General features: G+C 39.8%; 1 protein-coding gene across 1 annotated transcript in view; it reads right to left on the bottom strand.

Moving 5' to 3' along the window:
• PHDP (Putative homeodomain protein) overlaps positions 1-25,523 on the bottom strand; it is a 152,459-nt gene that overhangs the window by 109,631 nt on the left and 17,305 nt on the right. Inside the window, exon 2 of the mRNA XM_083130615.1 lies at positions 3,861-4,057. Within this exon, the coding sequence (XP_082986741.1) occupies positions 3,861-4,057 (197 nt within the window). The remainder of the gene's footprint in view (positions 1-3,860; positions 4,058-25,523) is intronic.

A 25,523-nucleotide genomic window follows, 5' to 3' on the forward strand; every position in this document is an offset into this window, starting at 1 on the left:
CCCAGAGATTGTGAATGTGAATCACCCTACCTCACACAACATATCCAGGGGCGGACGACTGCCGGGAGACTCGCCCTCGAGGTGCACGAGACGGTCGAACCCTTGAGTAACGCCAAAATCCTTATTTCTGATTACATAAGTGTGGATATTTGTTTTAAAAGAAGTTGTAGACAATAATTGATTGAAGTTACTGCTGCATAAAATAATAAATTAACGATATTTCAATATCATGATTACTGTTATTTTGATGTCATTATGTAGGTATTAAATAAACACATACCTACATTGAACGTGTTCTTTAACAAGCATTTTTTTTTTAAGAAAAGGGCTTTTATGTTTAGTCATTAAAGCCGTAAATATATGATGCAATTATGTTTTATTATTATTATTATTATTGGAGGAAGGTGGAAAATATGGGGGTAGGGTAGAAAATCAGGGTGGCAGGATAGGAAGTGTGTGGGGTATTCACGTTAAACTGGCTTGTTTAATTCATACGAACCTTGAAGTAAGCGCGCAGTGGAAGGTTTCCGCCTTAAAGGTCTACTTATTTGCTATGGGGCAGCTATGCTATTCGAATGTACAGATATAACACTGTTCCAGATTATGCGAGTTTATTTATATAATGTGCAAGCACAATTAGACTACACAAATATATAAAGTTTGTTCGACGATAAACTAAGTGAAAGAAAACCATGTCTTCTCACTTAGGCCAGTTTGATGGATATTCGTTTAACTAATTAATAACAATGACTAAATCTGTCTATTGACTGTCAAGTCACTTCTTCACGTAGTGCAAAAGAGAAAGATTATGAACAAAATATAATTGAGTGAGTGAGTGCAAGTTCGGAACTTAAAACATTACGGAAAGTACTTATCCTTCTCCTCCATATCGTGGTACCTCTGACACCTTCACAAAGTGTCTACCTTGAGGCAAACAACTTCCTCTCTCTGGATCAGAATCCAAAATGCGCTGCCTGAAGGGCTGCACCGAGGCTTCCTTATTACGTCATTCCGTAACCGATTCTATTGACCTCTGGTGGCAAAATTAACAATGATTCCATCAATCTGGCACAAATGAAACAGATATATAACAAAATGACGGCTCCGCGCGCACTACTGTCCATAAGGGGGGGGGGTGAGGAAAAACCACCTTGCCCGGGTGAAAATCTTATCTTAGGCCGCCTCTGTCCACATCTGAATATGCCTTCACTGTATGTTGTAATGTGCAGTGAGTAGAAAAACATAGGCTAATATGAATATAATTATTTATTGTTATTCTGTCAATGTATTGTGGAGGTTGTGAAAGCACAGTTAATTCACTCAAATCGTATAAAAACTCATTCCACTATTCCAGTACTTGTAAAAGTGTAAGACAAGAAGAAGGATATAAACATGGGCTAAAAAAAAGTGCACAAGACGTATACAGACGCACTGAAAATAGGCCGAATAAAGTTAAGCCAACAAAATTCTTCCCAGTTACTTTTTTGCAGCGTTCCATTCATCCCACTTTCCAGATTGAACTTCTTTTGTCATGGATTCCCTCCAATGAACAATCATGTAGCCAGCGAACCAATGATTCTGCAGAAAAGCAAATTCAGGGCTTTCGTTTTTACCTGGCTGAGAAAGACTATTCTTTTCATTTTCCCCTTTTTTTATCCGGACTTTTTTACGCAGCTAATTGATCTGCTTCTTTTTTTTTGGGCTTTCCAACATTTATCTTACCGTTTACCCTGTTACTTTCCGGCAGACACTCTCCCTCCTCCCCCCCCCCTTCCCCTCATTCTGGAGCTCCTGGTTCGGCTTCGTAAAATATTCATCCCCTCGGCGCATCCGGAGTCTCAAAGGCCAAAGAAAGGGGGGAGGGGGTTGAGGGGAAGAAAACACGGGGAGGACTTTCGGATAGTAAATTCGGGCATTGGTTGTGTGTTTCTGTTCTTCCGCTGTTGGAGCATCTAAATCTTGATGTTTTTTAATCCCAAATGAGACTAGCTTTTTTTTTGGTTTTGGATTGTACGCAGGGTGTTGTAAGGCAAAGGATGTTGGTAGGGAAATTCTTGGACGTTGAACCTTGAAGACATTAACTCAAGTGGTAATTCGTGGTGGATAAGAAGTTGTAATTGTTTAATTTTTGTTTTTAGGTTTTAAGTCCATTTCAATCACAGAAGGCTAAAGGCTACTCAGGACTGGACTTCTGAGTTTAAGCCTCTACCGGGTATAAAACCCTTGACCAAACTCTTCCCCCCCCCCCCCCCGCCGAGATATCTGCAAAAACAAACTTCATATAACTTCAAATTTTGAAATTGTAGCTTGAAAACATGGACAAAGGGGTGCCGTAATAGACAGCAAATTATGTGCCTATGCAAATTATCCTAGTACTGAGGATGATTTATTAGAATTCTCTTAACGGGGGGCTGGGGGAGCATTACTCCACGCTTCTCCCACTTTAAGCACTCCTGTTCCTCCTGAGAAAAATCCTGCAGGCCGCTTAGTCCGTGATCCTTTATTTGCGTTATCGTTATTTATGTGTTGAGTCAATCGCAGTATAGTGTATGTGGTGATACATTAACATGTCCAGCGGTCGGGCACGGTCGGGCCCTTGGAAAACGGGTGGTGAGAAATTTAATGAATTCTGTTCCTTGTGGTTTTTTGCGTTGGAAAGTAAAATAAATGTTATTCCATTTTCAAATAATTGCAAATAAAGCATTTCCATAATTTGGAAGTAACCTACATATTCCGTGCCCCATCCTGGGAAAGTGTTTGTTTCTCTCATGGAAGAAGGTATTGTCATGCATCCCTTCCCCCTACCCTGGATACGCCAATGGCGTGCTACATTAATCTGTTAATACCGGCTCGGTGGCTGAGCGCTCTTAAGCAGTCGACTTTTATAAACCTTCCAGAGATCTTGCTGCGATTATTGAATGCATTCAGTAACGCCTTTTGTATCTAATTCAGCCGGTCCCTGTGGCGGAGTGGTTAGCACGTCGCGCTACGACGCCAGGGAGGGGTCCCGGGTTCGAATCCCGGCTTAAGCATGGATGTTTGAATGTGTCATCCCCATCTTCGCAAATTAGCAAAAGGTGGCATAAAAAGCGAAGTAAACTAAAGCAAATGAATCAATCAATGGATCTATTGCCGTTGTATTTACGTAGAAGATGAAACAAACTCAAAAGATGAAACCTAATCCAGGCAGTAGCCATCTCCGCTATCAGGCCTATAACGTCTTGCGCCCTTACAAAGGCATCAGCGATAACTCTGATTTTATCGGCGGGTATCCAAAATCTGTGTGGGTGTCTACTTTTTTTTTTACATCAAACCGTGTCTAGCATGATAAAACATATTCAGTTTGTCTCTGTCATCGATATTCAGATTCATCAAGGCTGTGAAAAATTCCAACAAGGTTACCAAGCGATTCCAAAGAAAATGTCCGTAACGACTCGGACAAAATATCGGTACATGTGAAAATCCTCTTAGCTTGACCTCTATCGACCATTGTAGTGGCGATCAACATGTCAAAAAAGGTTCTAAGAGAAGCAGAAGATGATGACGTCACTATTCAGTTCTGATTGCAAACCTTAACCTGCAATCATTATTTATCATTGTAGCGGTGATCAACATGTCAAAAAGGGTTCCAAGAGAAGCAAAAGATGACGTCACTGTTCAGATCTGATTGCAACCTTAACTTGCAACCAGTATCATCCATTGTAGCGGTGATCAACATGTCAACAAAGGTTCCAAGAGAAGCAAAAGATGACGTCACTGTTCAGATCTGATTGCAACCTTAACCTGCAACCAGTATCATCCATTATAGCGGTGATCAACATGTCCACAAAGGTTGAAAGACAAAAAGATGAGGCACTTACCTGAACCCTCGCTTCCGTTAAGTCGATCTTCATGGCGATTTCTTCCCGCGTGTAGATGTCAGGGTAGTGCGTCTCCTGGAAGGCCCTCTCTAACTCCTTCAGCTGGGCAGACGTGAAGGTGGTCCTGATGCGCCGCTGCTTCCTCTTCTCTGTGAGTACTCCTTCGTGTCCCGGGTACACCTTGTACGGGAGACCGGCTGCAAAGGAGGAAACTGTCATCAGGTTACAATTGGCGGTTGAAGATACAAGAAACAATATTCATTACTTCTACAGATTGTCCGAGATGTCCCCCTACCAATAGATTATATTACATAGGACACTCACGAACACTTCTTGTTTTAACAATCCCATTAAGAGTCAACAGAATCGTTACAATCCAGAGGTGTCCGTGACTGTATATACAAGGGTTGGATAAAAAGTAATGGCAACACTGGTATAATTGGTACTTGACTGTATTGGCAGAGGAGCACGTGTTACATTCCTTCAAAGTAATCGCCCCTCATCTCTACGACCTTCTGTCACACGTATGGAAGGCGTCGTACACCGTCAGCGCGTCCATCTCTGTCGATGTCCCGCAATGACCGCCCTATAGCACGTATGATGGCTTCGCGCGTGTCGTAGTGCTTCCCGCCCAGTGGTTCCTTCATTTTGACACAACGGTCGTAATCACACGGTCTCATACCGGTGAATACGGCGGATGTTCCAGTACCTCCCACTACCAGTTATGCAGGAGCGCCGTCACATTGTTCGCAGTGTGACACCTTGCATTGTCAAGCAGGATGATGGGACACCGTGCCGTCGCTTCCTTCTTAATGCGAGACGAAGGTGGTGTTGCAAGAAGGTGCAGAAGTAGGCTGCGTTGACCGTCTGCCTGAGAGACGTTGTTCTTCTTGCCTAAACATATTGTTAGGGCGCTTGCACTCTCGTCCTCTGCTTCAGAGCACTGCTGTTTTTGACTGAATAATATACAATCGCTCCCACTCACTATACTTCCTCGTCTGACATTCCTTTATCAGCCACGAAACGCTTGTGGCGCTGTGACTAACCCCTTTCACGGGACAGCAGTGTTGCCATTAGTTTTTATCCAACCCTTGTAATACCCATAGATACTAGGTGCTTACAATTAAAACAGAGCCCTCTGGCGCCCGTTCGAAGCATCGGATTGAAGTGAAAATGGATCATATTAGTGGTGACGTCACAGCAGACGACAAACCAGGATTTGAGTCTAAGCAACGAGCAAACGTGTTTTCTTCTTATCCAAATCAATGGGATTTTCCATCGGAAGGGGTAGCTTTAATTATTGTGACAGCAGTTATGAAACAACATTTTGATGCGTATTGTACATCAATGTAAAGATGAGATTTCGGAGAATACGACTATATATCACACATACCTTACAGAGAATAAGGTAAAGAATAATCGGAGAAGAAAATCATGCATTTTTATACAAAAGTTGGACATTCCAGTTCCGAGCACAGTCGAAGCCGGCCCGAAGCTCACCCCATCTCAAGTCGGCCACGCTGCCGCTATTGATGATGGGAAACCAGCAGCCTCAGGCGATTGAACCGACGATGCCCATTGGCTGCGATTCCGGGTCGAATTCTGATTCCGTTTCGAGCATTCACTTTACTCCATTTCCTACTCCATATATTCTTTACATTCTCATCTGTAAGGTATATATTATATAGCGTATTCTCCAAAATCTAATCTTTACATTGATGTACGATGCACATCATATTTTTGTTTCGTAACTGCTGTCACGATTCTTAAAGTTACCCTTTGCAATGGGAAACTCAATGGAGTTGGATAGGGAAACGAACACTTTCTTATTTGTTTAGACTCAGTTCCAGCTCGTCGTCTGCTGAGACGTCACGGCCCATTGGTAGAGACTATGATGACCATGGGTAAGCGATCCAAAAAAAATAGTTCAAATTATCACCACCAGGTGGAAATGTGGCGTTGAAATATAAGGAGTTCAGAGCACACGTGCCGTAACTCCACTTTTCATGAAAATTGAGTTACGTGTATAACTTAGAACAGCGAAGTATCAACCTTTCAGTGCTAGAAGTAAGTATATCATAAGTTTCAATTTCTTACCCATAGAGGCGCCACTATGTTTGTGCTCCAATGGCCAAACATAGTACTATGCTATGCTTTTTTCTCAGAACTATCTTGCTGCTCAATCGTTGATTAAGCTGTCTTACGCTTCCAAAGAGTCATTCACTTTGACGGCGCAGGTATTTAACACTGCTGTACTGGCGTAAACTAAAAATAAAGTTTTGCATGTACGACTTCTGGTTGTTATTTCAGCGCCACATTTCCACTTGATGGTGAAAATTTAAACTATGTTTTTTTTTCATCAGCATTCGCTTCCCCATGGTCTCCTTAGCCTCTATACTACGGTGCACCGTAATCCGTTGCTTCAAACGGGCGCCAGAGGGATCTGATTAAGGGAACTTTATAACCACTTGGTATACATGATATAACATATGTATTTACATTGTAATATACCTGCAAGAGAACGAAATCAACAACAACAAGTTACCTTTACAACAATTTCTGATAATATTAAATACTTAAAGTCATGAACATTCTAGGGCTTGTAATCAACAGGTTGAGTTAGTTCACTACTAATTGTACTGTGAGTAGAAGGCGAATGCAAAGTTCAAGATTAAAGAATACCGGCCAATTTTCAACACAATCGCAACATGATACATGCAAGTAGAGGCACGGGGACTTCTTGGACACTTTATAGACATATTTGCACAACAGGAACAAAAGCATGCCATAAACAAAAGAAAATAGACACTCAATACTCACTCTACGTTCATAAAGCGAGATCCGTCAAGCCATACCCGATGTTCCTGCCGAGTTTTTAAGGAAGGCCGTGGAAAATGTACTTCTATGTTTAAGAAAACTTGCGGAAAATTTTAAAGCGCACACAAGCGTTGTAACTTAAGAACTAATAGTAACCATACAAGCGTGAAATATTTGCGTTGCTATTTTGAATATTTTAGAAGAAATAAAGGTTTGAAAGCAGAGTTACTTTTCACACACCCTATAGTACACGGAAGGCGGGATCCGCCATGGTCTAATCGGTAGGGCGCCTGACTGCCACGCTGGAGACCCGGGATCGAGAATGCGTGGGTCTTGCCTCCACACACCCCTATATGTGCCTTCATGACACGGTGCAATGTGCACGGGAACTTTACCTTACCTACCCTCCCTTATTCAAATGGCAATAATAGTAACATCACAAAATATAACTTGCTTACAGCCTGTCATATCAATCTTGACCTTTTCTGAGATCAGCAGACCTCCGTGGCATAGTGGGTATCGCAGCGCGCTACGACGTCAGGGGTTCCTGTTTCGAATCCCGACCTGATCATGGGTGTTCTGTAATCGTGTCTCTTCTTCAGTTTCATCATATCATCACTCATTCTCATTTTCGCGATTATTCCAAAATTACAGAAAAGAGAAGTAAAATAAACCAAAGAAAATCAAAACAAACAAACAAAAAAGTATATTGAATCAATGACCAATGCATGCGACTGATATGTTGATGGTTTGCTAAATTGGGAGTGCCTCACACTCTCTCTTGCTACGTGCATGTGTGCGTGTGTGCGTGTGTGCGTGTGTATGTACTCACGTGCGAGTGTGTGTGCGGCTTGCCATGAGCTAACATACGCGTATTTACTTAAGTGTCCTGTTCAAATGCCTTGTATGTACCGTAGCGAACGTGAGCCATCAACCGGGGTATAAGAGAAAAAAATCTTGCAGTTACTCAAGTATAACGGAGGCTTTGATCGCAGCCTTTTCCTGTTAAGTGAGTTAGTAAATGGGTTATTTCTTGAGTTAAAATTCCCTTAATTACAGGTGGAATTAATGCGATTGAAGTCGCTTTGTACAAGATGTCAAGATACAACCAAACTTTCATATCGCGTAGAAGACATCAAGACACCATTTTCTTGTGTATGATGTTTAAAAATTTAATTGATTACTAAGAGACAGATATAATAAGCGGGTATCTATCTAATTACGTATTTTTTTAGATATAGTTCATGTATTTTATGTATCGTAATTGTAAACTCAATCAATTAGCCATATCCCTGAACCTGCACAGTCAGTGAATTTAGTAGTGCTGTGTAATACAGAACAATTTGATACACTCGTTTTAAAGTATTGTAACATTAATCACAAATGTTTGCACTTTCATTACCTAGAGAAAATGTCGAATAATGTAGATCGAACTGCATCTTGGACAAATATGTTGTATAGGTGGGTTTCGTATGACGTCACAGCCGCCATGTTTGCAGCCACTTTTATTTGCCGTTTACAAGGAAATATCCACCCACGTAGCGTTTGTTATAGATATACACCAACTGTACGTTTGTTTTAAATCGCAAATGTCTATGTTAGTTACCTCCCAACCGCCCGATTGTATTCCGTATGCTTACAAGAACTGGCTTCAATCATAGCTGCTCGAAGCCACAATGCAACAGTTTGCGACGTACGTGAAACACGCCTATAAAGAAGGGGTTTGTGGGACTACTAAATACAGCATTGTTGTAGAGGCTGAGATAAAGTAGGCTTAAAAATAAACTCCAAAATCATTCAGCGGTAATATTTACTATCATAATCACTCCATCAAATTGTCAAACATGGTTTTTTGCGAAATTTAACAGTTTTCGAGTTTGAGCTTATCGTGACTGGACATGTTTAAAGTGGAATCATAAGCACTATGTGCCTCCACCGTATCGAACTCGTGACTCCTTGAATATGAGGTTACGATTACCATAACGACATCGAGTAAACCCAGCCCGTTTCTGATTTTGAAAACTCCCTGTGTGTACTTTTTAGTCATCAGTTGGACCCTTGTATGCACTGTATGAAAGGCTATCATTATGAAGATATGATTGCAATGTGTTGTTTTTTTACCAATAAATACATTTATGTTTTTTTTTGCTGAAAACATATTGCAGGTGCTTCTTCATGATTATATGATATGCAATGTACGAGTCGGCCTCTGTGGCGGAGTGGTTAGCACATCGCGCTATGACGCCAAGGGTTCCGGGTTCGAATCCAGACCTGGGCATGAGTGGGTGTTCATTGTGTCAGTTTCATCATATCATCACAAATTCCCATCCTCGCGATTAGGCGAAAGTGGTGGAAAAGTGAAGTAAAATAAACCAAGTCAATCAATAAATCCAAGTGACGGCAAAGCTGAAATATAAATTCTAAGTGACTCTTATATAAATAGTTGCATTCCGAGCGACGATATCAATAAAAAAATTAGATGTTTTTCTTTGCAAACTGATGATAATATTATTTTAATACAGTGCTTTCACGTGACGCCGCAACATTTTTTTTCTTTTTGCTCTTTCGGCAGCATTTTTGCCTCGGTACCCTCCCCGCTGATACCCCTGTAACTACGCCTCTGTGTCAAGCACAATTACAAACACTTGATCTAAGTTTTAAAACGACAGTAAACAAAAAAAAAGTTGCTGTAAAGATCTTTCCGCTGCACGCTACAGACATTTTCAACCGAGGTGACAGCCAGTACCGGATTAAGGTGGGTGCTATTGATGCTGCAGCATTAGGCCCATTCCTGAAATAGGCCCAGATGAAAAGAGACAAGAATTTTCCGAAAGCTGAACAGTTTTCTTTTGCTATATTAACCTGAAAATAAATCTTAAAATGAAATTTGGAGCCCCAATTTCGGACGCCTAGACACAGCATTACTTATCATACAGTTACTATTATTATTTGCGCTGTGACATAACTACATCGTTGTGTTTATTGTTCATCGAAGATTTCAAGCATCAGGCCCAAATTCGTCCGGCCCTGCAACAGCTTAGAATGTCTAACATGTAGCGCGACAGAAGCTGTATTTTGTAACTAACTACAGTATCTCCGCTTACATGAGAACATACTAGAATAGAGGTACAGAAAAGAAAGAGGTTAAGGGAGAGAAACAAGAATGGCAGTTACAAAGAAGGAAATAAACGCGCGAAACAGCGTTGTCGTGCAAATCCCATGTCTTCTTGGCTTCGATCAATAGCAGCCATTTTCAAGGGTAGGGTTCTCTGGGAGGGAGGAATGCCTTCAGATCGGCAGTTGGAAGAAGAAGAGACCAAGGAACAGAGAAACAGTCCCCCACCTGGAGAATCAGTGGATCCAACATGGCTGCATCTTCAGTCAATTCTTTAAATAGGCCTATACACGCAGTAAAATGACTACATCGTTTGAAACAAAAGAATGCATAGTCTGCAGCTCAGATCCAATGTTTTAAGTGCATCATGGAGAAAGATGCAGCAAGAAATGCATCATATGATGCACTTTGGCGTTACCTTTACAAACGATGCACAAAAATGTATTAAATGGTAAATCTGATTCTTGGCAGATGCCAAAAAAAAAAATTGGTGCATCACTCGATGGGTTTCTGATGTATCAAACAGATTTCATGCTTTGATTGATTCAGTTGAAATTTTGGGGTGCTTCGGCACCAATGGCGGCAATTAGGGTGGTGAGGGGGGAGTTGCCCTCTACTTTGGTCACTTTTGCTACTTCACTATGCTAAACCTTATCTACCAAGGGGAAATAAACTGTCCTTGGCCCCCCCACTTTTGGAACCAAATGGCCGCCACTGTTCGACACGTATGGCTATTTTGCACCCTTCTAAGTAGACGAGGAGAAATCCTCTTATCAAAGATTTCATGCATTTAATTTTCTTTTTGTCCGTCTCGAATAAAATTTACACGTTTTTAAGAAAGGAAAAAATAAAATTTCGACTGTCTTTTTGTAGATTTTCCACGGTATTTAAATCTGGGCATATTTAATAGCGAAAACATAGCTCCGCCAGGGGCGTATTTATTATTCAATTTGTGAGGCGCTAACCTTAATGACGAAGTGATTAGCACAGCGCCATCCGATGTATGTGGTCCCGATTCGAATCCGGCCTGGGCATGGCTGTTCTTTGGGACTGTCCCTTTATCAATGTCATCATATCATCACTCATCTTCATTTTGCAATTAGCCAAAAGCGGCAGAAAAGCGAAGTAAATGAAATAGACCTCAGTTTTCTATGTGCAAATATATTTGCGGCTCCGGTCCGTAAACTACAAATTCCAGGATTACATTTCATTTGTACCTTACTCCTGGGAGTAAATGTGATATTTTATATTAAGAAGGAATTATACTCAAGGGATCATTGCCAAAAAATCAGTAATGAGTACAAGAAAGCTAAACACAAACCTTTAGATTAATTAATGATATTCAACTTGACGTCATCACGCAGTGCACTCTGGGAAGAAAGTCGAGCAAACAGATTCCCACGTGTTAACGAACGCGTATGGAAAGCTTACATACAGTGAGAAATTTGCTATATTTTATGCGTACACATTACTCATATAATTATGATAATCATACCTGATATCACTTCGACATAGATCATGCGCACAATGCTTACCCGGTAAGTTTTCAACGCAGGATCTGATCTGTTTGCGTGAAATATGACGACGGAGCGTGATTGTGCGCAATGATTTGTGGGGGAAGTTGTTCGCTGAATATCATCCATTCGAACAAATCAGGTGTTAGAAGTCCGTTTCTATCGTCAGTTTTGTGCTCATGAAAAATGATATTTCTCAGTATTACGTCATCTATTGTATTTTCTTTAAATATCCCACCTGTATATTTCATCTTGGCTGAAACTGAAAATATGGTACGAAGAATATCTGGCACTAGGAAATATTGTAGATTTTAAATACATGCTCTAATGCAAGTAGCAATACTGAAATGATTAGAAAACGGTTATTCCGTAAATTCACCGTGTTTCATTTCGTAGTTATTGCTAAAAACAGTCGGCAGTGAATGCGACTTCGCCACAGTTTTAATTCCGATCGTTACAGGAAGTTGGAAGAGAGAGGGGATTAAGGGGAGATATTCGAAACGTTCGAATGGCTGCGAACAAATGAAAATCTACACTCGAAAGCTGGAGACATAACTTAAAATTAAGCGAAAGAGATATTTTCAAACTTTTGTGGCCGTACTTACATAAAATATGGCTTCGGTCCTCCGGCTTTGCAGTAGAAAGTTTTCAGCCAGTTTTAGGATATCTGGCATCAACGCATTCCTTTTTTTCCCCAATCCCTTCTATTTTTCCTTACAGCTCACACACTCACTCCCCGCTTTCTTTCGTTTCCGGGACAAAGAAGAATAAAAATAGCAGCACACGCATTCACTCACTTACTCAAGCCAATTGCACAAGTTCACAATATTTTTTTCTCCTAGGAATTAAGTAAACCGCAGTGCTTGTGAACGGAGCATAAATTTTGCTGCCTGGTCTCGCTAGAAAGAAAGTTTGAAGTGAGAATTAACAACCAAAAAAACCTACTGCGGTACAAAGTTATAGCGCTTTGCAACGCGGGCCGTTGTGGATCTAAAATGGCGGATGTCACGTCTCCCATCCACTGTTGTTTACGGGTCTCCGCTGCGTAGTCTAGTTTTTTGTAGTCGTTGGCGAAATGTGCAAGCTTCAACTTGCCTTAGCTTTCTTGAGCTTACAGCAAGAGAATGTTGTGTTTGTTTCTTCTTTATACAACAGGTAACTTATTCACACATTGTACAAAGTAATAATTGGCAGTGAAAACTTGCCACAAACCGTACTATTGTTGTAAAGTAGTAATAATTAGGTGATAAGATTCAAGTAAAGATGCACGAAAACACTTTCCAAGTTCGGAAACGCGTGAAAACGATCACAAATCTAGAAAGTTAACTGTTCGGCACAGACACACCACCATTACTGACCGTGTCTTTGGCAGGAACCTAAACTGGTGCGTCTCTCCCTGGCAAATATCATACTCGCAGCGTTAAGATGTTTAACTCGAATCCAACTTAATTACCAGAAGGAAAAGGAAAGAAATTCCGGGATAGAATTCGATTAAGAGGCCAGACGTGGAGAGAGAGGGGGAGAGGGGGAAAGTTTGTGGAAATGGAAGGAAATTTTGTGGAAGGGGGAGAGGGACGAAAGGCCGAAGAGAGATATTGTGGAGTGTGTGTAGAAGGGGGGAGGTACTGAAATCTGGTTAGCCCCCCATGGACGCCCCTTATTCAATTTTGAGTGCCATTTTCCTTGCGTGCCTTGGGAGAAGCAATGAGTCCCCAACCAAAGAAATGACGCCGGCTTATGCACGGGATGACGTATCGCCGTAGAGGCACAAACTGAATTATGTACCTCTACCCCCTCTGCCCTTTGGGCTTGGCAAGGGGAAGAAACAATAATACCCACTCATAGAAAAGGCACACAATGCGAGATGACGATAGAAAGACGAAAACGACATGAAAAATTTGTCGTCATACTAAAAATAAGATTTACGTAAGTATGGAAAGATTTGTTCTATCTAGTATGCAAGTCCAGATTCTATGCTGAGAATGATCACATAACTTGAATGCATGAAAAGCATAACGTGTGTGACGCTTTAAAAATGTTGCAAATGTTGACTTCATTTGTCTGGGAAGCATATAGGCTACAGATGCTAGTATTTTTTGTTGGTGCAGGGGTCCCGGGTTCGATACCCGCTGGAGGCACATAGTGGTTCGGATCCCAATTTAAACTGTAGGTCCAGTCCCAATTAGCCTTACTGTACGTAAAGTTGACTTAAAACACCAATTCAATCAATCAATCAATTTTTGTTGGTGAAATATGCAAACTATCGTATGCATTCACAAGCATTGAAACCCTAATCAAATTAAAAACAATACTAATAATTTTCAGATTAATTAATGTTGTTACATGGAGTAGGACCACTTTTTGTGGAATTCCCGAAATATGAAAATCGTTATTACTTATGTATACGCACTCTGTTCTAAATGTTAAGTGTATCTACGTAATAATTTTTGAGTCGGGGATATTTCGCGAGATACACTACTATCACAACACTGAGAGATAACTGATAGACATATCCACGGAGAATAGGACATTCTCTTCAGCACCGCCCATTCACTTCTTTATTTTTTGTCTCTTCTTTTCCCTTCTCTCCCCCCTTCCTTCGCATCTAAGTCTCCTCCCGGTCCATTTTTTCTCCCCACCAAATCTCCCCCCGATATATCCTTCAGTTCGGAGATCTGCTCACATTTAGAATAAAAGATTCCAGACTCCGATGCCGTGATATGAAGTGTGAAATGTGGAGAAATTTCCATCCCGCAATGTTGAAGATTTGTTATCTGTCTGTGGCCGGCCTCTTGTCTGAAAGAAGCGTTGAAAAGAAACTGGAAGATAGATATACGAGGGTGGGCGAAGAGTCGGGGGATAATACGTTTGCTGGAATCTGCTGGTCGCTTTCTTTCTTGGTCTCAATAACTCACACTGAGCAAGAATACTGAAGAAGTATTAGGGAAGATTTCTTGGGAAGGGATGGGGAAAGATGTTCCTTCTAGTTGATTGTGCAGTGATTCAATATGGTAGGGATGGCCAAATCGGGATATCGGATAATTTGGTTTCAAATATCCAGATATGGGTTATCCAAATTGTCCAGATATTCGGATTGAATTATCCGGATATTATCCTAAATATCCTAATTATCCGTATATTCGGATTATTCGAGATATCCTAATTATTAGGATATGTGAAACATCCGAAATATTCTAACGTGTCCACTATCCGGATAGATTTATCGTCTATCCGTTTTACCGCTTCTTTGCATATAATTTTATTCCGTTCAGATTCTCACCCTATTCTTTAAATGTTTACCATTTCCCCCCACACAGAGAAAACTAAATGCATCATATCGATTGATGCACCAGGATGCATCGATTGATGCACTAAAGTGTGTTTTATGGCTTCTTCAAAGAATCAGATTCACATTTGATGCATCTCGACTGAAACAAATCCTCACTTGAATCAAATGATGCACTTTGGTGTTTCTTTCACGACATACAAAAATGCACCCAAATGCATCAAATGTGAATCTGATTCTTTAAAGGAGCCATAAACACACACTTTAGTGCATCAATTGATGTATTCTGGTGCATCAATCGATTTGATGCATTTAATTCTCTGAGTGCAGAACAGATCCCTGCATTGATAGTTCAGTATTTTTCACGTTTATTTATTTTTCCATGTTTGTATATAATATCCGGACTTTCGGATTATCAGTTACATCAGAAACGGATATCGGATCAGTTTAACTTCGGATATTCGTTATCCGGATATTGTGGGCATCCTAAGAATATAGTACAATATCTCCACATTTCTAACTTAAATTTTGTGACGCAATTGTCCCATTTTAGAAATATGCATCTCACATTTACTACTGAAAATCAATGTATTTGCCAATTTTACAAAACAATTTTACCGAAAATATACTTCTACTTGTGACATGTAAAAGTGTAATGAAGGTGAATGTTCCATCGAGTTCTCACTTCGCTATTATTTGTAAATTTACATTAAATTTCTCTGTGGATGTTTCGTACCATTGTTCTTTATAAATGAGATTTTCCCATAAGTGTTAAATTGATATTACTGTCACAATAATTTCAATTATGTCCATTTAATTTTGCTTTACATTTCCTTTTTCTATTTACAAGTTTAAAATTATGAAAAAATGAATAAATAAGTAAATATTCTGCCATCTAGGTTTAAAAATTCACACTAACACTTTAGGTACCTGATTTGAAAATTTTGCCTGCTGGCGTTAGCCATTGCTAAGAAATCAGGGTTGTTAAAAGTCAAGGAACCATAAATTCCAATGGGTTCTATTGGGTTCCGCTACAGGACCGAAACCTCTTTTCTCGCACAATTTAAATTCGGTCCAAGTTGCGTTTTGTTTCATTGAAAAAAAAAGGTTCCTGGACCGTATTAAAATTGATGCGGGGAAAAAGTTCCTGGACCGAATTTAAATTCTTCCGGAAAAAATGTTCCTGGACCGAATTGAAATACTTTACAGATAAAAAGATTCTTTACGGTTCAGAATTGCTGATTTTCTAGCCTGGACCGGAATTGAATTTATTTATAGTTTCTGAACCTTTAACAACCTGCAAGAAACTGAACAGAACAAACCAACCGATAATGAATGACGAATCGTTAGAGCGTCGACAAAATACCTTTGCTTAAGGTTTTGAGTCCTTGTTATGCTTATATAGGTGTGTTTCACCTACGTCACAAACTGTTGCATTGTGGGATCGAGCAGCCATGATTGTGGGGGGTTCTTGTAAACATACGGAATTCAAGCGGGCAAGCGGGAGATTTGAACCTTGTTTACGTTTCAATATTAGGTTGTTTTGGTCTAACATGCACTCACGTTTATCCTAGAATTTTCCGAGAAACAACAGAAGGTGCAATTCACTGCACAGAATTTTCCGATTGTTGATTAGAATACGCCGTCATGGCGAGAATAAATCCTGCCAACATTAATGAACAGAACAAACAGTACAGAGCGGTGGGGTGAACATTTCTTTTCAGGTAAGTTCATTTATCGCATTTCTCTGTGACTTTTAGTACAAATGGATTGAACTGGTGTTTTATATCATACTTGCAAGTAGCGATTCCTTGTTATTGTTTTTTTGGTAGAAAGGCGTTGATAAGTTTGACGATAAAAATGATAACATTCAAAGTTAAATTCATCTTGATAATTGCACGCTTCTACTTTATTACTTATATTTCATTCATTAACACAAACTGTTACTAGCCTAATTGAGGGGTCTAGTGAGAGAGGGAGCTATGCCACAAATCTTGAAAATTTTATTTTTTGCCATTTTCAGTCTTCTCCTACCATCTGTCATCTATCATGTGAACTACAACCATGTGGCATAGCTCTCGCTTGTTCTGCAGCAGATATTCTGAGTTCTTGAATACGTTCTCATCAGCATTTTGAGTGAGAGAAGGAGCTATGCCACTTACTGATGGTGTCTGCAATAGGAGTGGCAGAGGTTCTGTTGCTGTAACCGGTGCTAGATTTAATATCAGCCCTGAAGTTAAAAGATCTCATGGCAATAATGCCTTATATTCCTCCAGTTCTTCATGGCGTTTACCAAAAACTAAAATCCACAGAAACAATGGACAGTGAAGATCCTCCAGAAGACATATTAAGCTTTCTTTATGTAGATCATATGTAACCCTGTGAACATGATTTACACTCAGGCAAAAGTATTTAAGCCTTGTTCAAAGTCTTTGATGTGCTAGATTGATTTTTCCACATGGGTATACTACAACAATATACCATACATGTTCATATTAAATGGTATTTATATTGAAATTCATATTTTTCCTTTTGAATAATTTACCTAACAATATGTTCAGCAAAAAAACAAATACCCTTTGTTATACAAATTATGACTCAACGCAATGCTTTAGAAAACTCAATTTATTTCCATTTCTTGTCAAAGTGGCATAGCTCTCTCTCTCACTAGACCCCTCAATTGTTATCCTAATCATGAGAAATAGTGCCGGTAGTAGGTTTTGTGTTCTGTCAGAAAGAAAGCACTGCTTGGTTAAAACAGGTTAATGATATATCAAAGCATCTCAAATTGATTGATTTATTTGGTATATTTTACGTCTCTTTTCTGCTATATTTGGCTAGTCGTTAAGATCAGTCATGCCCAGACCGAGATTCGAGTCCGGGACCCCTAGCGTCGTAGTGCGTTGTGCTAACCACTCGTTCATTGAGGCCTGCATATCCCAAATTGTTAAAGCAAGAAGTGATATTACTGTTTTTGAACAACTCAACATTTCAAATTACTGCGCTTCAACAAACGTTAAAAGGAAACATAGAAGATAATGGCTGAATCTTGGAATTTTCAGTTAATCTGTACACAAGGTCGTCAAGGACCACTTTCTCCCACCCCGAGCGGGAAACATAGGTTGCTTACTGGATGCAAATAGTTCAAGCAGAATCCGAACCACTAATAAATACGAAAACAAACTGATTCCATGTGAATAAACACAGGTGAACTAGAGTTGGCCTTTTCGTTGCATTTTTATGCAATACTACAGACATTTTACACAGTACTAACAACAAACGTGCACTTGACTCAGGTGTAACGAACGCTGCGTGGTGGGTATTTCCTTGCAGACGACAAACAGCTTTGCCACAAACATGGCGGCGCTGCGAATCCTGACGTCACATGAAACCCACCTATAAGCTAATGGGGACTGGAGCTACACTTTAAAATATCTGCAATTGAAAGTGGTGGCTGCAGGACTTTCATTTTGGTGTAAATGCGGCGTTGTTTATCACTAGGGAGCGGAAGTTGATGAAATGTCATCTTTTTTCTGACATCTCGGACACGATGCCCATTAAATATACACAATATTACACTTCATCTAGAACCCAAAAAAGGTAATTTTAAAGTGAATGTTTTTGCATTTTTTACCAATTTTCAGGTCTTAGGTCATTTTCCCCGATTTTTGGCATTTTTCCGTCATTTTTCGCAATATTTGGTGTATTGTTTCGTCATATTTTGTCACTTCTTTCATTTTGGTAATATTCTTGAGTCTATTCACCAAGGTGAAATATATATCTCGCAGGATTGCAATTTATGAGCAAAAGAAATGCTGAACTGGTGACAGTCTTTATTGGGTCGGGTGAAACCACCAGGTATCCGTCTGGGGCAAACTCAAATTTAAGATCAGATAAGGAGATTGCATTTTGTTTAATTTCCTTTACATTTAAATTTTTAACCCGAAACTAACAAATTTAATGGTCAATTTTCGTATGTTTTACGTCATTTTTCCCATTTTTTAGGACATTCTATAGGTCATATACCAATATATTTTACGTCATCAACTTCCGCTCCCTATTTATCACCATTTGCTCTCAAATGATACCACGTACGGAAGCCTTTTACACCCTATTAGGTGTTGAGTACTACACCACTTTTGGTGGGAACTCGGTTGCATATTTTTTAGAGTCCAATTTAAAGTGTTTAACTATGTGCATCAAGCGAGTATCAATCCCGGAACCCCTTCATTACAAGGCGATGACGTTTTCATCGCCATCGAGGAGGCATAGTCATTTTTTTTTCCAAATTTCTATTTCACTTGCAAAATTTGCTGATTTTTTTTTTAATTTTTATTTTTAAAGAAGATACCACTGAAAAAGAACAGAACAGTTAATTATAGCAGTCTAACAAGAAGAAATAGAATCAGGGAAGATTACGAAAGACGTCGCCAAATACAATGTTAAGGGCACTACCGTACGCAGGATTTTTTTTTCGGAAGGGGTTGGAAAATGTGGATATATAAATATATCGTAATTATCACTTTTAACCCTTTAAAAGTTGTTCAAAGACAAGGGTGATAATTGGGGGTGCGCTTAGAACCCCTATGGTTTTTCACAGAGTTCTTTGCTGCTTTTCATTTTCTCAAAATTTCGGGAAGGGCTATAGCTCGATCAGCTCACCTCTACGTACACCAGTGGTAAAGGGGTTTGCATTGGGTACGCACACAGATAACTAAGTGCATCATATCGATTGATGCACCAGAATGCATCGATTGATGCACTAAAGTGTGTTTTATGGCTTCTTAAAAGAATCAGATTCATATTTGATACATTTGGGTGTATTTTTGTATGTCGTGAAAGAAACACCAAAGTGCATCATTTGATTCAAGTGAGGATTTATTTCAGTCGAGATGCACTTCAATGCATCAGTTGATACGTCTTGATGCACCTTCCTGCATCTTTTTGGATGATGCACTTAAACGGTTAGTCTGAGGTACATAAACTCTGTAGCTCAGACCATTCTGGTGCATCAATCGATATGATGCATTTAGTTCTCTGTGTGCGTAGGGAAGGGGTTCAGGTTCTCAGAAGCAGTGCACTATTTGAAGGCAAATGTTCATGAGGACGCTTCTCTTTACACCGGTTTTGACAATATGGTCGTAATTGTTCACGAGGACCTTTTACGTTACACTCACTTTTATCAGTAAGGTAAGGTAAAGTTTCCCGTGGATATAGCATCGTGCCATGAAGTGCCATGAAGGCACATTTAGAGGATGTGCGAGTAGGGCCCCACATGTTCTCGATCTCGACATTTTAGAGGTGATGTAATCAGCACCACGCTCCGTTTCCCTTTATCCCTCAAGATTGCACCCAGGTACAGTCTGGCTGCCTTAGCCGAGACCATGGACGGAAGTGCGCATGCGCCAACCGGACGTGTTCAGTGGCTAAATAGGGGTGACGGCACTTTGGACAGGAAGCGGGTTCCTTGAAAATCGTCTGCTGTGGAAACAACAAGGAAGTTTCAGTGCAGTAATATCGCCGCCAAAATACATAGAGAGGTGTTTACGAATTATGTGAGGGTTCAGAATGAAATTAAAGCCATCCATATACTATATCAGCAAACAGAACATATCAAGACAGTATTCAAAACGTCACATTAGTAGATAAACTTGTTTGTAAACCAGTAGCTTTGTTTTAGATCATTCAATTAAATTGATATCCTTTAAATACGTATTATAATTAGCACAAATGTATAGAGAATATAGTGTTATTGTACATAGAATTACAAATATAAATGTAGTAACTGAATGGTTTGCGACATTTTCTAGTATAACGAGGGCGTTTTGTAGAATGTCCAACAGGGGACCAAAACGTCCCAATTTTCTTTATTTCACTTCAAAATGGTTTCTTGCGAATTGTAAGAGTCATCTCAAATCACAAACTCAACACAGCAAGCGGTAATAAACACAAGCGAATGCCACACGGTATTTGGCTAGTGCGTCTCCCTGCTTCCCCTCTCGCGTTTGGAATCGTCCTTTCGAGGTAGTTTCGTCTTCCTTGGCCGGACTGTATCCGTTTGATTTGAGGTTGGGTGAGGCCCAGAGCCGCTTTATGCGGGAACAAGGCCTCACAAATTCCGACCTTAGGTCACCCACACAGGGAATCGAACCTGGGTCTCCCGAGTGGCAGTCAGACGCCCTACCTGGCTGTTAGACGCGCTACGGCTTTATCAGTAGGTATGTTCGCAATTGTTCATGAGAACATTTCGTGTTTACTGGCCTTTTTATAATATGGATGCAATTGTACGGACCCCATTACGATTACCCTGGACTTCAAAGTCTCAAGATAACTTCTCGTCTGCTACGAAACTAAAATAACAAGTGAAAGTACTGAGTTTTCCTATTCACAAGACTTTCACGAACAAACATGGCTGTTCCTGTTGACTGCTTTACCCAGAATTCCTCGAGGAATCCCCTTTTTCCTTGAGCAACCCAGCGGAGCGAGTCTTGAAGCAGAAGTGAAAACCACCGTATTTGGAGACTCTTTTCTTAATGAGATTCCCCGTCCGTTCCAATTGGGAGACCAATCCTTCAACTTAGAATCCCTCCCCCTCCCGTCTCCCCCTCACTCAGCCGATCCTTGCTCCCCCGCTCCAATCAAAAGATGCGCTTTCTTCTGATCAGACGACGGATGGCCAGGGACTACTAAATTATCAGACCCTGACTTTTTTTTTGTCATGTTTTCTTCCCATGCTCATAAGATTGCCTAAGATATATGAAAAATAGAGTACTAAGATTATGCTTTTGTCATGACCATATCTGAACTTGTGAAACGCTACAATATGAACTTATGACGATGTATAAGATTGAAGGATCCATTGTAATGTTTTACATCTTTATATTCAATTTTGTAATTTTGTATCTACCTATTTTAACATAGTGATGTACAGTCACCCGCAATAAAAATGGGGTATCTAGATCCTAAAATTACAAGGCATCAGGAGCGTATATTCTAGGCTAGCTAGGCTATCTGCGAAGCCTGAAGCCTAGGAAGTAAAATACTGAAGAGAAATCTCTTAGAAACTGTGTGAATTAAGCTGATTTGAAAACTAAGATAATGGCGATTCTGAAGTTGGCAACCTGAATTCTTAGGGGTTGGCAACCTGAATTCTTACGAGTTGGCAACCTGAGTTCTTAGGAGTTGGCAACCTGAGTTCTTAGGAGTTGGCAACCTGAGTTCTTAGGAGTTGGCAACCTGAATTCTTAGGAGTTGGCAACCTGAATTCTTAGGAGTTGGCAATCTGAATTCTTACGAGTTGGCAACCTGAGTTCTTACGAGTTGGCAACCTGAATTCTTAGGAGTTGGCAACCTGAATTCTTAGGAGTTGGCAACCTGAATTCTTACGAGTTGGCAACCTGAATTCTTACGATTTGGCAACCTGAATTCTTAGGAGTTGGCAACCTGAATTCTTACGAGTTGGTAACCTGAATTCTTATGAATTGGCAACCTGAATTCTTAGGAGTTGGCAACCTGAGTTCTTACGAGTTGGCAACCTGAATTCTTACGAGTTGGCAACCTGAATTCTTAGGAGTTGGCAACCTGAATTCTTAGGAGTTGGCAACCTGAATTCTTACGAGTTGGCAACCTGAATTCTTACGAGTTGGCAACCTGCATTTTTATAAGTTTGCAACCTGACTACCGTTGCATGGCAACGTGGCTTCCTTGAAGACGTCAAGAATTAGTCTAGTCTTCTCCCTTCTTCCATAGCCTAGGACCAGGTGTCATTTGAGATAGCCCAGGTCTTAGACTCAGAATACGCCACTGCAAAACCTTATGTGTGTTGCCTAACTGTACGGCGATAAGTATACTTTAATATCAAATTTTCAATGGGAACTTCTACCACCGCCGTAATGTTAGGCAACACACACAACGCCTAGCAGGAGAGCGAGTATTTCAGCATCTATAACTGGTTTTCACGTCGTGAAGGCACAATGGGATCTTATGGACAATGCTTTTCTTATGGGAAAATAAAGCACGTTATTTCCAAATATGTCGATTTTGAAATTTACGTGAAGTAGAAAAAAAATTACAGTAACGTAGAAAATTTTATGTAGAACACAATGGCGATGACGAAAATTGTAAACTTTATTTCATATTACAGTAGAGCGTCGATTATCCGAAGTAATTGGGGGACATGGGTGTTCGGAAAACTGGTTTGTTCGGATAATCGAACTGTACATGTTTATTTGCCAAAAAGAAGTACTGTACAGTAAATTTATTCATAAAAACAGGCATCTCTTTAAGTATGTATTACAAAGTAACGTACAAAGGCAACTTTAGTAGGAATATATAGTATGTGGTACAGTTTATTAAACAAAAATATGTACATATTACATACGCATTTCGCATGAACAATACACACAGTACACAAAATTAACGTTTAAAAAAATCCTTTATTTTGGTCTGTCTAAGCAAGCCTACACGCTTACGAGCAGCTAAGTCACGTACTTTTTTCATTACAGATATCTGAAAGTGAGCGAGTACACAGTTCGGTTAAGCGGTCGTTCGGTTGACCGACGTTCGGATAATCGACGCTCTACTGTATTTTAAAATAATTAAAATGCAAGTTTTCATTGAAACCAAATTTTAAACATCTTTTCTATTCAGAACGTTAAATCAGCCGTAAAATCGGAGGCATTGTTACGAAAAAAAAATCGACACTATTATGCAGTTGTTACTGGTGATGGTGGTGCTGAAAGTTTGGCTATATTTTTAAAAATAGGTTCTTAAAAATATAAATTGTCGAATAAAATGTGCCAATTTTTTTTGGCGCAGTGGAAAATGTCGTCTCTGGCCAAATTTTGTTTTATAAGTCTACGTAAAAACTCACAGCTACAAAGTTGTAAAGATAATAACGAAATTATTTTTTGCCTTCACTCAAAGGTCTCCAGAGGCATTACTTCCTGTAAATGCAGTTTGTTTTCAAGCAGAAGTGAGTCTTATACTCAGATGTTATCGGTGTTATCAGTGAACGTGGCCAGCATCAACACTCTTGGTGGTCTGGTGAAGTGTTGTGTGTCGACATTTCGGTGATTTTTAATGATTAATAGCGTCCTAATCTGTAAGTCTTCAGTCATCACAATGGATCGCAGGAAAAAGGGTGAGATAATAAGCAGTGGGGAGAGAAGAACTATTTTAAGAATGTTCGAATATTTAAAGGAAAAGAACCCTGGACGTAGTCAATCGTTCATTGTTAGTGAGCTTTGTAAGGTGGCTGGCGTCAGTAGACGTACATTCTTTAGATTAAGAAATGAAAGTAAGAAAGGCTCTATCGTTACGCCCCGGAAAAAAAAAGAGTAACTGGACGAAAATACAAATCTAGCAGGGAAATGAAATATAATGATTTCATTCGTAGTGCCATAAGACGCAAATTTCATGCATTTCTGTTTAGAAATGTTCCCGCCACAATTCAGTCTGTGATGAAGGAAGTTAACGACGATAATGATTTGTCAAATTTGACATATTCGACTTTCTACAGTTTGCTGCAAGAAATGGGGTTTAAATTCGAAAAGTGAGGAAATAAGGCTTTATTGATTGAAAGAAACGATATTATAATTTGGCGACATTCATATTTACGAAAAATGTGACAATTTAGGAACGAGGGACGGAACAATGTTTACTTAGATGAAAGTTGGGTAAATGTATGGCATACTGTGTCTAAAGTTTGGAAGGACAAAACAATAGCAACATCCAAGGATGCTTTTCTGGCCAGGGTGTCTACAGGTCTGAAGGGCCCTACCGCTCGGGGACCACAGTTTGTTTTGTTGCACATCGGTGGTAAGTTGGGGTTTGTACAGGGAGCGAAACAAGTGAGGACTAGAAGTGGTAAACGTTGTAAGTGCCAAAAGCGAAAGTGCTGGGAAATCGCATCGTTCAGCACATCAGCCCGTAAGAACGTTCACACTATTGCCTCTTTACACGCCCTTTGAACTACTTAGAGGGCTACCAGCCACATTTCACGTTTACCACATTATAAAGCACGGCACATTTCACAGTTTAAATTGGAAAACGGTGTTTGAATTATTGTGGCACTTACAGCGTTTACCAATTTTAGTCTTCAAGTATTTTTAGCAAAAAAAAAAAAAAATCTGCCGACTATCATGACGAAATGGGCAGTGTTAGGTTTGAACATTGGTTCAAAGATCAACTATTACGTAACGTTGAACCAGGAACCGTAATTGTTATGGACAATGCATCCTATCACTGTACGAAAAGAGAAAGTATTCCCACCTGAAAAACCGTAAGATATTAAGGCATGGCTAACGTAAAAAAATATACCCTATTCTGACGATTCTCTTAAAAGAGAATAATATTACTCAGTATTGTAAATTCTGTGCGAGAGAAATTCAATATTAATATTGTGGACTCGATTGCAGAAGAGTATGGGGCAGTTGTTTGAAGGTTGCCTCCATACCATTGAGAAATTAATCCAATTGAAATGGTATGGAGTCAGATAAAAGGGCATGTTGGACGACATAACATTAGTTTTAAGATGAAGGAAATGGAACGTTTGATAGACAGCGCATTTGAATCAGTCACCCAGGAGCAATGGTGTAATTACTGTAGGCACGTCGAAGGGGTTGAAAATAATATGTGGAAAGCGGATGAACTGCAGGATGACATTGAACCTCTAATCGTTAGGTTAAAGAGCAGTTCTTCCGGCAGTGATGAGACAAGTTCTGATGACGGCAGCAGTCCGAAGAGTCACCGATGGAGGGTGTTGAACCACTGTCCGATTAAGGTAACACTTATTATATAACATTTGCATTAAAAACTGTATTAACACATTAGATAAATTAATGTTACTTTATGAAATAGATAAAGTATGCTTGTATTTCATAAGAGCCTCCCCTGGTTAATAATAACAACAATAATTATTGAAAAATTAA

The sequence above is a fragment of the Lepisma saccharinum genome, chromosome 10, assembly GCF_977018435.1.
Source record: "Lepisma saccharinum chromosome 10, izLepSacc3.1, whole genome shotgun sequence".
NCBI lineage: Eukaryota > Metazoa > Arthropoda > Insecta > Zygentoma > Lepismatidae > Lepisma > Lepisma saccharinum.